Source organism: Chionomys nivalis, chromosome 11 (genome assembly GCF_950005125.1).
Source record: "Chionomys nivalis chromosome 11, mChiNiv1.1, whole genome shotgun sequence".
NCBI lineage: Eukaryota > Metazoa > Chordata > Mammalia > Rodentia > Cricetidae > Chionomys > Chionomys nivalis.
Window position 1 is genome coordinate 8,313,471 of NC_080096.1, and position 14,922 is coordinate 8,328,392.

Sequence of the window (14,922 nt, forward strand, 5' to 3'; positions counted from 1 at the left end):
CGGTTTCTCCTCCCAGACTAAGCCTATAAACAGGCTCATAAATATGCCCTATATGCCCTATGAAGGCCAGAGAAGCTGCCACCGAGTTTACATCTCAGTTACTGGGTGATTCACCCTCTTCTGCCTGCTGCTAACACATGGTCAGGAGGGTCAGCAAGTCCGCTGTAGACCTGTCTGTCGTGGGTTGCCCTTGCCCTGGACTTAGAGAAGAGAAGCCATTTAGCTCCTTAGAGAAAAGTGATGTGTGTGCAGCAGCTCCCTGCTTCCGCTGCCTGCCCTTTATTGCAGCTAGCTAGATGGAGCAAGTCTGGAGTGAATTCTGGATGCATGTGCCCTCACCAGGGCTGCCAGGCTTGCCCTGTTGGGAGAGGGGTGTTGGGCAGATAGGGTGGTTGTGCGTGCTCAAGCCTAGACATCTTTTGATTGAATTGTGACAGCTGTGCTCTGCTTTCCAGAGTCTTAGAGAGCCTGTTGGTGTCCCTGGTGACCACTGTGCTGGTGTTCGTGGCCTCCATGGTGTTAGGAGAATGCCGACAGCTGTCTTCTGCGAGTCAAACTGGTAATGGCTCGTTCCAGCTACAGGTAACCCCAGCAAACGTGGTGCCTTCATCCTCTCTCCAGAAACGTGCGTCTCTTTGGAGCCATGCTGTTCCATGCCTGCAGCTGAATGTGCCGTGGTCCTTTAGCTGGGAGGATGTGCACAATTGCCTTGTCTTTTCTACATTGTCAAAAATTCTGGCCACTCTCTAGGGAACCACACTCATGGGAACCTTGCTCAGTAGCTAACTCTTCACTTCTACAGACCCCTTTCCGCTCGTCCCTCTTCAGGCCTGCAGGAACACACTGGCCTAGGGCCATGACACCCACCACCTTGCCTCAGTGACACAAGAGTCACTTGTGGGGTGATGCTGACACCCCTCCCGGCGTCTGGCTCTTGCGTGGCTGCTTTCCTTGGCATCGTCCCACTCTACACTTGTCCTTTGCAGCCTTCGGGGGTCATGGGAGTGCACGCTACTTTCGTGTTTTGGTCCACTCTGATGATCCAGGAGGCAGCATGTGGCCTGGTCACCAAGGCGGAAGCTGCTGAACGTCTGTGAACTCTTTCTTTTTGTTTCTCAGTTGCGGCCCGGAGCTCTCGGAGCCCCTGGGAGCCTGTCTGGGAAGGCTGACTCTTCAGTGCCCAGGAAGCAGTTTGTGAAGCCCTAGGGTGTTTTAGATGAGAGGCCCATGACAGGCAAGGGTCTCATCTGGCCCTGGCAGCAGCACCCAAGCAAAGGGTGACCTTTCAGATGCCTGGGACAAGAGGTACCACACAGGCTTTGTGTGATTGGCAGCGTAGAGGAAGTGGGCTGACATTTTATTTGTGAGACCAAGCTTCTCAAAATGTATTTTGTTATAGAATTGCTAATAATAAGACAAACAAAAGACGTTCTGTGCTCAAGCGAGAACTGAAATGAGAAGCGGGTGGCTGTCCTAGAGTGAAGTGTCCTCTTGACTGGAGGACTCCTGGGGCCCGTGGCGGGTCAGCAAGTACTAGTGAAGCCCGTGCGCTCCGTGTCTCGGGTCTCCACGTGTCCTGACAGCACTCGCGCCTTTATTCTTGTTCACTGTGCTGGCTGGTGATAGTATCCCCAGTTTTCAGGTGAGAAAACAGAGGCAAAGTGAGGTCTTGACCAATATCCCTCAGCTGGTAACATGCAGCATGAAGGGGAAGGTATTATTTCATTTTATAGATGAGGAAAAGCTAAGTTTCCAAAATAAAAGAGCTCCCCAGGGTCTTTAGAGAGTGGCAGAGTTAGTTTTGAAACAATCTGGTCTTGTGGTCTGTTCTCTGCTGGCCGGCAGGTGGTCTCTCAGCAGTGCAGCTGATCTCGTATCTTTTCCAGAGAACCTCTGGGACTGACATCCCTCCAGACATGGTTTGGGAAACCCTGAATGTGTCCGTTAAAGTCATAGCCAAAAGTGTCCACTGTTCCCTTCCACTCATGCCTCTCTGCCAACAGGGGGTGCTGTCCTACCTCCTAGTATAGTCCACATCCTGCTGTATTGCCTGGCTGGGTTCACCTGCTAGGATTATAGACACCATTCTCCAGTGCTACAGTGTTCACACGTGGCATCTCTGCAGCATCATTAGTGAAGTAGAATTCGGGTGATCCTGTATCCTTAATGTCCATGTCCACAGGGACAGCAGTGAGGTGAAGCCCAGCCACTGCTCAGCACCAACCAGAAATCAGGACTGTCCGTCTGCAGATGCCCTGCCTCTGCTCCTAAGTCGGGTGGCACTAGATGCCGTGCTGACACAGGGTGTCAAGAATGTGAAGCCTGCGGCATTAGGAAAGAGTCTTTTCTTCCTTGTTTGGTTGTGTTCTTTTATGGCACTGGAGGGAAGGTGGCCAGGATCATGGTGTTGCTGCCAGGCTGCATGTTGCGGTTGGTTTCTTTTGCAGAAAATCCAGAATAAAGCATTTTTTTCTTTATTTGGAACCAAAGTTGGGGCTTTAAGTCGAGTGACGACCTGGCCAGCCACTTTTCTCTCATGTGCATCAACACCCCACAGTCCCTGGGGCTCTCATTCTGAGCTCTTAGCTCAGAATCTGCACTAAGGAGGAAACCAAGTCTGTAGTGACCCCGGATGTGTTATTGTGCTTAGTGACACGTGTGGATGAGGCCGAGGAGGTGGCTGAGCGGGTATGGCACTTGCCATACAAGTTCAGGACCCTGGGTTCAGATCCCCATGACCATAGAAAAGCTGTATGCAGCTGGTGTCTGTAGTGCTAGTGCTGCTCCAGCAAGATGGGAGGTGCGTACAGGAAGTGGGGGCATCAGGCATGTGCAGCGCAGAATAAGACCCCAGCTCAATGTCATGTGACCTCCACCTACACTCACACAGACACAGACATACACAAATACTTTTTTTTTTTGGATTTTTCGAGACAGGGTTTCTCTGTAGCTTCTTTTGGTTCCTGTCCTGGAACTAGCTCTTCTAGACCAGGCTGGCCTCAAACTCACAGAGATCCACCTGCCTCTGCCTCCCGAGTGCTGGAATTAAAGGCGTGCGCCACCACTGCCCGACCACAAATACTTTTTAAAAAGTGTTGTTGGGCAGTAGAGGCAGGTGGATCTCTGAGTTCAAGGCCAGCCTGGTCTACATATTGAGTTCTAAGACAGCCAGGACTACACATAGAAACCCTGTCTCAAAAAAAAAAAAAAAAAAAAAGGTGTGGATGAGCAAGGCCTTCACCCTCACCCTGCTTATTTCACTCCACGTTCAGAGTACACGAGCCGAGCCTCGTAGTAGCCATCCAACGTCCATGCATAGATGGATACCTACCTCCTCCGGCTAGACCCCAGCTCTTCCCGTAGGTAGAGCTGTCCAGTCACCATGTGATTGCTGGGAGTTGAACTCAACCTCTGGAAGAGCAGCTTGTGCTCTTAGCCTCTGAGCCATCTCTCCAGCCCGACATCTTGACTTCATAGGAAATGGCACTGAAGACTTGTATGTCCCGGTCAGGTGCCTTTTATTGACTTTTTGATCCCCCTCTTTAGGCCACATCAGAAGATGTGAATTCTACCATCAAGACGTTTTTCTGTCCCAATGATACGTACAATGACATGGCCACACTCTTCTTCAACTCCCAGGAGTCTGCCATCCTGCAGCTCTTCCATCAGGACGGTGAGTGTCAGGTGCTGCGGGTGTCAGCTCCTGTGCAGGGCTTTCCTCTGTAACGGCAGCCCAGTGTTGGATGGTGTGACTAGGCTGGGGTGCAGAGGACCTGGGGGGACCCACTGCAGACTTCTGGGCCTGTGCAGGCATCTACTAGTATGACTCGGTCTGCTCTCCCCTGCAGGGACTTTCAGCCCCATCACCTTGGCCTTGTTCTTCACCCTCTATTTCCTGATGGCATGCTGGACTTTTGGCACTTCTGTCCCCAGCGGCCTCTTCGTGCCTTCCCTGCTGTGTGGAGCAGCTTTTGGACGTTTAGTTGCCAACATCCTGAAAAGGTAGTGTGGTAATGAGTGTATGTGTGCTCCCATTTACAAGTGTGGTCGCACACCACCAGTGTGAGTCTAAGCCTGGTTCTGTTTTCTCTTACCAGCTACATTGGACTGGGCCACATCTATTCTGGGACCTTTGCCCTAATTGGTGCAGCAGCTTTCTTGGGTGGGGTTGTGAGAATGACCATCAGTCTCACAGTCATCCTGATCGAGTCTACCAATGAAATCACATACGGGCTTCCCATTATGATCACTCTGATGGTGAGCACTTCCCCCAGCTGCTGGCGGGCTTCAGGCCAGGCTCAGCTCAAGGGCTGTCTTCAGGTGTCTGCTCTGTTTTCCAGGTGGCCAAGTGGACGGGGGACTTTTTCAATAAGGGCATTTATGACATCCACGTGGGCCTGCGTGGCGTGCCTCTTCTGGAGTGGGAGACAGAGGTGGAGATGGACAAGTAAGAGCTGGCCACTTCATCCATCTTTGCACCAGAGTCTCTAAGCTCAGGGCTATAGAGCCTCTCAGGGTGGGTAACGGTAACTCACATTGCTCAGATTAGAAGAAGGCACATTCACGTCCCCTGTGTGTTTGGGGATGTTGAGCAGCTTGAGTTGGTTAGGGGTCTGGAGAGCAGGCTGGGTAGCGTGGTGGGACCTGGAGGCAAGGCTGCTTTGTGAGTTTTTGGCTCCTTAGTGTCCTGGCCAAGTAAATTGTGCGAACAGGATCAAGCTTTTACTTGGCTAGATGTCCACACTGAGACTGTACAAAGTCCTGGCAGTGGCACCAGCCTACCCACACACCCCACCAAGCACCACAGTGTCTCGACTGGGACGTCCACAGGTGTTTCCGATCGCTTATCTGGGTATCGGGCAGGCCTAATGAGCTAATGCAGGTCAGCAGCCTTTCCTGCAGCAAGCATTTTCAGCATTGTGAGCCTGTCAGCCCCACAGTGCTGTCACTACAGCCATGAGCTCTGGCTTGTCGTCCTGGTCTAGATAATTAGATACTAGCAGTGATACGTGGCATGTGATGTGGCGTTTCAAGGAGTGGTGGCCAACCCTTGGGAAAGCGGAAGGGCTTCGTGGAGAGGTAACAGTGACCCCATATCATGACACAGTGGGGAGCAGTGTAGTAGGCATGGTGGTGGGAATTTGAGGAAGACAGGCTTCAGTGATCCAAGTGGAGATGGAGAAGCAGCACTGCCCAGTCCAGCCTGTCCCTGGTGGTGGTGTCTCTTTGAGGCTGTTACAGCTTCCTCCTGTACAGGCTGAGAGCCAGTGACATCATGGAGCCCAACCTGACGTATGTCTACCCACATACGCGTATCCAGTCTCTGGTGAGCATCCTGCGCACCACCGTCCACCATGCCTTCCCAGTGGTCACGGAGAACCGGGGCAACGAGAAGGAGTTCATGAAGGGCAATCAGCTCATCAGCAACAACATTAAGTTCAAGGTAAAAAAAAAAATGGCCCCAAAGGGAAGGCCAGTGAGGAAGGACCATGTGGCCTAACACTCATACTATGTAATACTGCCTCTGAAGCTGTAGTGGACGCGGACTCTGTCAGTCTAGGGAAAGTCTGTAGCACCCTCCTGTGTGACCCAGTGGGCAGCAGGAAGTAGGTGGGTGGGCCCCCTTTTAAAGCCAGCAGGCTTGGTGTTAATTATTTACCATATGCAAGCATCTGGGAGGGTTCTAGAGTTGCTGACACAAATGGACTCTGACCTACTTAGGAAAATGGGGGCCTAGGCAGGAGGATCCCTGAGAGCTCCAGGCCAGCCTGGGGTACCTAGAGAAACCCTGTCTCAATAAACCACAGACAGAATGAGAAAGAAATTGACTAGAAGCTGTAGACATAGCTCTGGGCTCTAGGGATGCAGATACTGGCCTCCTAATGCCATTGGGGTACCCAGAGGAATGGGGCACTGGCTGGTCTCTGCCCTTGGGTAGCTTGAGGTCACAGCCCAGGCCCATCCCTCATGGAGACTATGTGGCCTTCATTGCCTTTGCTGTCTTTGGGAAGGGCAGACACACATTGACAGTCCCTCCAAGAGGCTGTAAGAGGAAAGTTGTTTTCCCTCTGCAGAATTGAGGGGTGCCTCTACAAATGAGAGAAGGTGGAGTCTTAGGCCAGCAAAGCCATGAGGTTGGGTACAGTAGATAACTTTGCATCACTGACAAAATGTCTGGCATAAAACCACTAGAAAGGCCGGGCGGTGGTGGCACACGCCTGCGATCCCAGCACGCAGGAGGCAGAGGCAGGCAGTTCTCTGAGTTCAAGGCCAGCCTGGTCTACAGAGCAAGTTCCTGAACAATCAGGACTACACAGAGAAACCCTGTCTCAAAAAAACAAAACAATAAATAAACCACTTCGAAGGACTCCTTTTGAGATGTCTTTCTGTCCGTCAGGGTCAGGAAGATGTGCAGGGGAAATAGCAACAGCATGGTGGGGAGGAAGCAGACAGACGAGTACAGGAAGGAGCCAGGGCAAGATATGGCCCCGAGAACCAGACAGACATGCATGCATATACATGTGACCCTACTTCCCCCAGCCAGACCCCAGCTTCTCCTCTTCATCCATCTGTGAGGTCAAAGCCCTCCGGGTCTGGTCCTATGGAAACAGACACCCAGAGGCTGCTTCCATATCACTACACCTTGGGCTGGGCAGAGTTGGGGCTGTAGTGCAGTGGTAGAGGCTTCCCTATCAGTTTTGTATTCAATCCAAGGACTGGCTGACCTGCACCTCTGAAAGGCTTGCTGAGCTCCATGGAAAGTGCTCTTTTCCATCATCCCGTGGGTGCTCCTGTGTTTGTGTGCCCAGCACCACCATCCCTGTCCTGTAAGGACTCATTGTCCCCACACCCCATCCACAGAAATCCAGTATCCTCACTCGTGCCGGTGAGCAGCGCAAGCGGGGCCAGTCCATGAAATCCTACCCTTCCAGCGAGCTTCGAAATGTGTGCGATGAGCATGTGGCCTCAGAGGAGCCCGCAGAGAAGGAGGATCTACTGCAGCAGATGCTGGAGAGGAGGTGAGGTCCTCGCACTCTGCAGCCTTGGGGTGGAGCACTCTGCACCCAGTGGGTGAGAGTGAGCCCTTGAGCTTGCTGGGGATCATGGGAAGGTGACGAGGCTGTGGCAGACGTGACCCTGCTGAGGGATACGAGGCAGCATCTGGTTTTTGTGTAACAGATACACTCCCTACCCCAACCTATACCCTGACCAGTCCCCGAGTGAAGACTGGACCATGGAGGAGCGCTTCCGCCCGCTGACCTTCCATGGCCTCGTCCTGCGCTCGCAGCTCGTCACCCTGCTTGTCCGAGGAGTGTGTTATTCGGAAAGTCAATCTGTAAGTCTGGGCCCTGGTGTCCTGCAAGGCAGGAATTTGATGGGCAGGCCCTGTTGTTGAGGGAGAGGTGGTCTGTGTGAGCCCCCAGGTGAGGGAGGTGAGAACTAGTTGACTCCTGTTGTCCCGCTTTCCTAGTGGAAGACAGGTACCTCCTCCCCTGCCAGCTCTGCTGTAGCCACCTTCTCTCTTTCATTTGGTTTTTAGGGTATCCCCATGGCACCCAAGTCCATGCCCTTCACACCTTCTTTTCAGCAGGAGGCTGAGCAAGTCCCCCAGAGCCCTGGCTTCCAGAGTGACTCTGCCGATGTTGGGAGTTGGGGTTTCTACCATGTAGCCCCCTGAGCCCCTCTGTGGTCTGCTAAGCCTACAGAAGAGCTGTTACCCTGGCAGGGGCCTGGGTGGAGTGTGGGTGACCAGCCTGGTTTGCATGGGTAGAGAAAACCGTGGGGACCTTAGAGACAAGGAAGTTGGAGTGGCAACCAAGCTTGGGTCCTGAAGTACTTTGCCTGGCTACTAAAGCAGATAGATTCTGGGACTCCCCCATAGTGGAGCCAGCTATGAGCCAGGTGAAGGCAGAGTGGAGTTAGGGAGCGGGGCCCACTGAGGACAATAGCCAACCGGCACTGTGACTCCTCTGCTGTCCTGTGAGCCCTTGCACTGACCTCCCTGCCCTGTGACAACAGCAGTGAGATCGAGGGGTGGTGATAGCACCCCATGGGACCCTACTGTATAGCCGCTGCATCCAACTGCCATCAGCCTGGTAGCTTGAAGCAGGATTTATCTTAGTTCAAGACCATAAGTACCAGACTGAGAGCGTGTGGCGCAGCTCTCTGAAGGCCTTAGGAGAGGGGCCTTCCCGGCCTCCTCCATTCCCTTTGGTGCTGTCAACTCCTGGCCTTGCTGCCTGCAAACACCACTTCAGTTTGACTTCTGTGCATGCGCGGGGCTCCCCCTTCCACTCCCTCTTCCTCTTCTTATCCCCATTCTGTAGGGATACCTGATGCTGGAATTCGCCCTAGTCCAGTGTGAGTTCATTGTAAGCACATCAGGAGAAACTGTTTCCAGTAAAGACAGCTGATAGGTTTACAGGTTGTCTCTGTCTGTGGGGACACACTCAGCCCATAACCCTATTAGCAGTTTTCTCATCTGTTAGGACCTGCTTTGCTATCAGGGTGTCTGTCCTTAGCACCCGCTGTGGCCCCTGTTACTGGAAGACACTAGCTAGCAGAACTGGGGAGGGACTGTCAGAGTGACCCTCCTGGCGGCTGTTGTGTTGCAAGGCTGCTGTGTATCTTGGTTGGAATTGCAGAGTGCCAGCCAGCCACGCCTTTCTTATGCGGAGATGGCCGAGGACTACCCGCGGTATCCGGACATACATGACCTGGATCTCACATTGCTGAATCCCCGGATGATTGTGGTGAGGAGGGCTGTCCCTCGGGGCTGTCCCACGTGCTATGCCCATGCTTATCCCAGGCTGTGGGTGATCCTTGCTTTCTCTTCTGCAGGATGTCACCCCATATATGAACCCTTCACCATTCACTGTCTCCCCCAACACCCATGTTTCCCAAGTTTTCAACCTGTTTAGAACCATGGGCCTGCGCCACCTGCCTGTGGTGAATGCGGTGGGAGAGGTGAGTGATCTGGGTGGAGACCAGTGTCCCTGACTGCCTCTGCTCTGTCCACCCACCCTGTCTCTTGTCTGTTGCATCGGTCCAGCAGGGGGCGCCCTGTGATCTACCTTCCATTCCTCCATTGCCTGCTCTTGTTTTAGCTCTAGGGCTTCTTACCTCCCCCTAGTCTGTGTTCCTTGCTCCTACCTCTTCCGGGCATCTGTAGCATTAATAGAATTTAAGGCGAAATTCTCAGAGGGTTTTAAAAAGTAGCACACCCAGTGATTATTCTCGTGGGCTCTCCCATCATTTCTTTTCCGAGTTAATTGTATTTGTGGTGGATGTGAGCCCAGCTTTGTGGAGCTGGTTCTCTCCTTCCACCTTCAGTAGCTGGGAATCGAACTCTGGTCACCAGACTTGCATGGTAAGCGTGTTTTCCCTCTGAGCCAGCTTGTCAGCTCAACTTAACTTTTTTTCTTTTTAAAAAGATTTTATTTATTTATTTATTTATTTATTTATTTATTATGTGTGCAGTGTTTTGCCTGCTTGTATGCCTGCAGGCCAGAAGAGGGCACCAGATCTCATTACAGATGGTTTTGAGCCACCACATAGTTGCTGGGAATTGAACTCAAGACCTCTGGAAGAGCAGCCAGTGCTCTTAACCTCTGAGCCATCTCTCTAGTCCCCAACTTAATTTTTTTTAATTACATAGCTATTATTACATTATCATACTATATTGTAGTAAAATAAGAAAACAAATAAAAATAAACCCTGCCCCCTGCCCTGCTGAAGTCGCTGCCCTGTCACCTTCCCTGTGTGTGGGTTCTCTGTGCCTAGAGGTCCTCACGAGGGTTTTCTGTAGGTGCTCGGCTCTGCTGCTTGTTGTTTTGTCTTAGGCATACTAGGAGGTTACTCTACCATTGAACTACAACGCTCCACCCACCTGTGTGACAGTCAGGCCTCATGGCTGTGTGGCCCATGCCCTCCTCTTCCAGTTGAGCTTCAGTACATGTCACCAGAATGACCCTGTAAGGAAGTGGTACCTCTTTATGGGACCGCCTGCCTTCTCTCCATCCTTCCCTTCCTCTTGACACAGCCTGTCGTGTGCTGTTATAGGCATGTGCCCTGGTTAAGGATATACGCCAGCCAGTTTTATGTTGACTTGAGGAATCATTTGGGAACAGGGACTCTGAATTGAGAAAATGCCTCCATACTAGTGATCTATAGACAAAACCGTAGTACATTTTATTAGTGGCTGATGTGAGAGGGCCTAGCCCATTGTAGATGGTGCCATCCCTGGGCTAGTGGTCCTGTGTGCTATCACAGAACAGGCTGAGTGAGTCAGGAGGAGCAAGCCAGTAGAGAACAATCCTCATGTTCTCTGCATCAGTTTCTGCCTCCAAGTCCCTACCCTGTGTGACTTCCTGTCTTGACTGTGCTCAGTGACAGACTATAATGATGTAGCTAAAATAAACTTTTCCGCCCCAATTTGGCCATGGTGTTCTGTCACAGCAATAGAAACCCTAAGGTAGGACATGGCATACCTTGGGGTGCAGCTCAGTGATAGAGCGTGTGCCTAGAATTATTCATAAACAAGTATACAAAATAAAACATGGCTAGTTCTGCTAGGCATTGTAGCACACACCTGTAATTCCAGCACAGCACATAGGAAGATGGTACGTTCAAGTCAGCCTGGGCTATGTTGTAAATGAAACTGTCTCCACCCAAGCCAAAAACAATAGAAGAAGGTCTGGACCACACATAGATCTGTGCTGAGAGAAAGCAGGTGTCCCTTCCAAAGGGACAGGGTCCCCTTTTAGTCACCCCTTCTTTCTCTGCTCCCACTTCACTCCCCTTGCAGGGCCTCACTGGTTCCTTTCGTGCAGCTCTATCTGTCCCCATGCCTTCTGAAAGTAGGCAGTCTGTGCCATGGACACACTAACCCTGTCCTGCCCCAGTTGTCTTTCTGTGTCTACATCCTGGGGAACATTGACAGAGACGGTTCTTTTCACACATGTCCTTATGTGGGTTGTACGCTCTAGTGACTTGGGTGTTTTCTCCCTCCCTAGATTGTGGGGATCATCACTCGACACAACTTGACGTATGAGTTCCTGCAGGCCCGGCTTCGGCAGCATTACCAGACCCTCTGACAGTTGAGCTTGGTTGCCACCAGCCCACTCTCCCAGAGATGCCTCTGCAGGTGGCCTGCTCACACACTGGCCCCCATAGCTGGCATGAAGACTCCCGGTCACCCACTTGCCTGGAGTCCTGGAGGATTGGGGTCAAAGGTTTCAGTGATGTGTTGAGCAGAAAGTTGGAGTTTTACTAACTTCTCAGCAAGAATTTTCTGTTTCTCCTTCCCCAGGCTCCCGTGGAGAGACATCAGGGAGAAGTCAGGCTGGGTCCTGGGTAGGCACTTGGTGCTTCTCTGTTGCTGTTTCTCAGAGAACCCAGCTGTTGCCCAGACCCTTCTAGGAAGGGTGGGCAGAGGCAAACATCGGGGGTGTTATTTGCATATCATGTTCATTACTGAATTCAGGAATTGGGCCTGAGAACAGTTCCCCATGTTCAGGGAAGCATAGGATCAAGCCCGGGACCTCAGATCCTCTAGAGCTCTCTGCCTCTCCTTTGGCCTTCTCATTCTGTTTCCTGGGAGTGGGCATGTGCTTGCCCTGTGACTTGGTCTCCTTAGAATCAGTTCTGATCAGACCCATGAAGCACTAAAACCCTAGCTAACAGCCTTTGAGCCGTTAAATCCCATCATGGGGACAGCACCTTCTCCCCTCGCTGTAGGCATTCAGTAGTCCCAGCACCCGTTACACCCGGTCTTCAGTACCGTGCTCTCTGCCCACTCTCAGTCCATTCCTCCCCCAACCACTGGACTTTCCAAGCCTTCATTTTTGTCTTTCTGGTGGTGCAGCCCCAGCTGTGTCTTGGACTCATTCCCAGAGTTAACCAAAATTGAGGAACCCCCTCCACAGAACCGCTACCCCAAGCCCTAGAGGATTTGGAATGGCTCTACAAGCCGGCAAACAGGCGGCCCTGAGCCAGGGCCAATCAAAGGTACGGCCTTAGGAGGAAGCTGGTGGCTCCTCTCTTGGTCACTGCTCACTCCTGGCTTCCCACGCCACTCCCTGCTCAGCCCTCTTCCTGAGGACTTGGAGAGGAGCTTTTGCAGCTGCTGGACTGGGGCTGGGGAGGGAGTGGATGCTCTTGCCCCTTGTGCCTCACGGCTGCTGGTCCTCTCTGGGTGGTACCTCAGGGAACATCAGAATTCACTTTCTGGCACCCTCGGGCCCCTGTGGTGGCTGTCCTTGGATACCATGGGACTTTGATTTGCATTAGATACTGTTTTTTTTCTCTTTTTTGGTTTTTTGAGACAGGGTTCCTCTGTGTAGTCCTGGCTGTCTGGAACTCGCTCTGTAGACCAGACTGGCCTCAAACTCAGAGATCCACCTGCCTCTGCCTCTGAATGCTAGGATTATAGATGTGCACTACCACTACCTGGTGCATTAAGATACTTTTTAAATCATGGAAGTTGCTGGAGGGCATTTGTGCCAGGGTCTGGCTTCTAGCATCAGGGTCTCTGGGCCTGGCAGAGTCTTCTGATCAACATGTGAGGAATTGTTCCATGACCTCAGTCGGGGCTTACATTGGGTCTTGTCGTCTGATTGTGACCCTGGCCCTCCGTTTTCCCCATTTACTTATCTTTTTACCAGAACAATCTGTTCTCCAGATTCTGGCCTGTGAGGTGGGGGTGGGGATTGAAACTGGTTGGAAAATAGCCCTTCTAAGCCGGGATCTGTGTGGCCAACTGCCAGCTTCATTTTACAACTGACTTGAGTGTCTGCCCTGCTGTATCTTCTATCGGGAAGGAAACCAGTTGCCCACACCAAGAGAAAAGTTTGACACACTACAGAATCTTCTTCCCAGCCTGTGGGTTTGCAGAATAGCAGCCTGCCGAGGACCTGAGTCCACAACTTGCCCCCGAGGTAGCCCTGATGACCCACTGCATTCTGTTCATCCCACGTGTGTGATGACTCACCCCGCCAGTGTAACCCTGGAGCTGGAGCCCATGCCCCTCTGCCCCTCTGCCCCTCTAGGACACCCCTGTGTCCCTCCCCACAACCTGCCTATCCAGAAAAGCCCAAAGACAACAGCTTCTCCACCTATAAACTAGAGCGGTAAGCCTAGGACCCCTCCCCACAGCTGCCCCTTGGAACCAGTGGTACAGTATCTCACCTGCCACAGTTCAGTGACCCCCCCAGTGCCACAGCACCTTGTCACCACAGCTCCAGGGAGGGACCCCTGAGGGACCGTCTGAGGTTGGATCGAGGCAGTTTTCCTGCCTTCTGCACCTGGGCATTACTTGGCTCTCTGGTCCTGCTGTGGGAGTTTGGTGTTGTGTGAGCTGTCTGCATGTGACCTTGGTTAAGCAGTTCCAGCTGGAATGGACGTTAGCTTGATTCAGCCAGCCGTGTGACATTTTGATGCAGACCTTGGTGACAAGAAAGCTTCCGGAAAAGCCAGCCCTGCAGTGTTGACACGCAGTGTTGCCCTGGCTCCGATGGACCTCGGTGATTGTCCAGTTGCAGCTTCCGCCTTTCTGTTTGCACTGTTTATGTGGTGACATTAGCTGGGTCCGCTGTGGAGATGAACTGTATCTTTTTTAATTTGTAAAACTCTATTTTTATTTGACCCTTTGGAAGGAGGAAGTTCTGTGGTAACTTTACGAAGTCAGAATAAAATGTCTGCTCCTTCTCCGTAGACCTTGTCTCCACCGCGCTCTCTTCCTAGGCTTTCATTTTCCCTCCCCCTTTCAGGTAGGGAAGAGTTAGGGTGCTGGAAGGCAGTCTCTTTGTGAGACAGACCCTGTGTAACCCAGGCTACCCTCAGACTCACTGTCATGAAGGATGACCTGAGCTGTCCTCTACTTTCCAAGTGTGGGATTAGGGACGTGTGCCATCGTGCCCAGCCAGAAGGCAATCTGCTGGCCCCACCCTGTAACTTCCTGTCCCCATACCTGTCAAGGCTCTTCCCCGGCACCTGGCACTTCTGTGGTTTGACTCACCTGTGAACACTGGCCCTTTGCTCTGTCGGTCTTCTCTCTCTGCCAGCGCACCACGGCAAGAGCTGACAGTCTGTTCTGCCTGCCTGCTTTAGGACTCAGCCCACAGTCAGGAGCTTGATAGCAGCTGGAAGAGGGGAAGCCCTCACCACTCTCGTGTGTGTGTGTGTGTCCAAATGCACGTACACATGCGCACGTGCCCGCATCTGTCTGCTCTTTGTCCACTTGTCTCTTATTTTATAAGAAATACCACTCGCTGTGACTGTGCTATCATTGCCTCTAGTCACAGACAGCGCCCACCAGGCCCCTTCTGCCTCGGCTTTCACCAGGTCCTAGGGGCACTTTGTACCGTGTTCCTTTGTGTCCCTTCCACTCAGTGGCAACCCTGTGTTGCCATAACACTGGAAGGCACCCCCAGCAGCCCATTCCTTTTCCCTAGCACTGGGACTCCCAAGTACAGGCTGATGCTTTCCCGTCTCACGCTGGTTCTTGTAAGTTGTTCCCCACCGACTGTTTCTTGTTGGTTGGTTTTGTTGTTGTTTTTCACTTTTTCACCTACTGATTTGAGATCCAGATAAGAGGGTTTTTTTTTTTTTTAATTCTGTTTACTTGTTTGGTTAGTTGATTTTTTTGAGATGGTGTTTGTGTAACAGCCCTGGCTGTCCTGGAACTCAATTTGTAGACCAGGCTGGCCTTGAACTCACAGATACCTGCCTACCCACCTACCCACGTGTGCACTTACTACTTGGCTTCCTCTCCCCATTTCTGTACAATGTGCCCAGCACGGATTGGGACACGAGCACACACACAGAGAACTGTGTCCTATTGGAGTTAGAAGATGCACCTGTGATGTCACTTGTTTCCTGGGACTTCAGGGAAGAAGCGGTGTCCCCACTTAGGTTGAATAG

General features: G+C 52.1%; 1 protein-coding gene across 1 annotated transcript in view; it reads left to right on the plus strand.

Annotated features, from left to right (window-relative positions):
• Positions 1-13,707, plus strand: part of Clcn6 (chloride voltage-gated channel 6) — a 33,141-nt gene extending 19,434 nt beyond the window's left edge. Inside the window, exons 13-23 of the mRNA XM_057783495.1 lie at positions 456-582; positions 3,547-3,673; positions 3,849-4,002; positions 4,098-4,257; positions 4,341-4,447; positions 5,257-5,443; positions 6,862-7,019; positions 7,180-7,336; positions 8,646-8,753; positions 8,842-8,967; positions 11,016-13,707. Of these exons, the coding sequence (XP_057639478.1) occupies positions 456-582; positions 3,547-3,673; positions 3,849-4,002; positions 4,098-4,257; positions 4,341-4,447; positions 5,257-5,443; positions 6,862-7,019; positions 7,180-7,336; positions 8,646-8,753; positions 8,842-8,967; positions 11,016-11,096 (1,492 nt within the window). The 3' untranslated portion in view covers positions 11,097-13,707. The remainder of the gene's footprint in view (positions 1-455; positions 583-3,546; positions 3,674-3,848; positions 4,003-4,097; positions 4,258-4,340; positions 4,448-5,256; positions 5,444-6,861; positions 7,020-7,179; positions 7,337-8,645; positions 8,754-8,841; positions 8,968-11,015) is intronic.
• Positions 13,708-14,922: the final 1,215 nt, after the last annotated feature.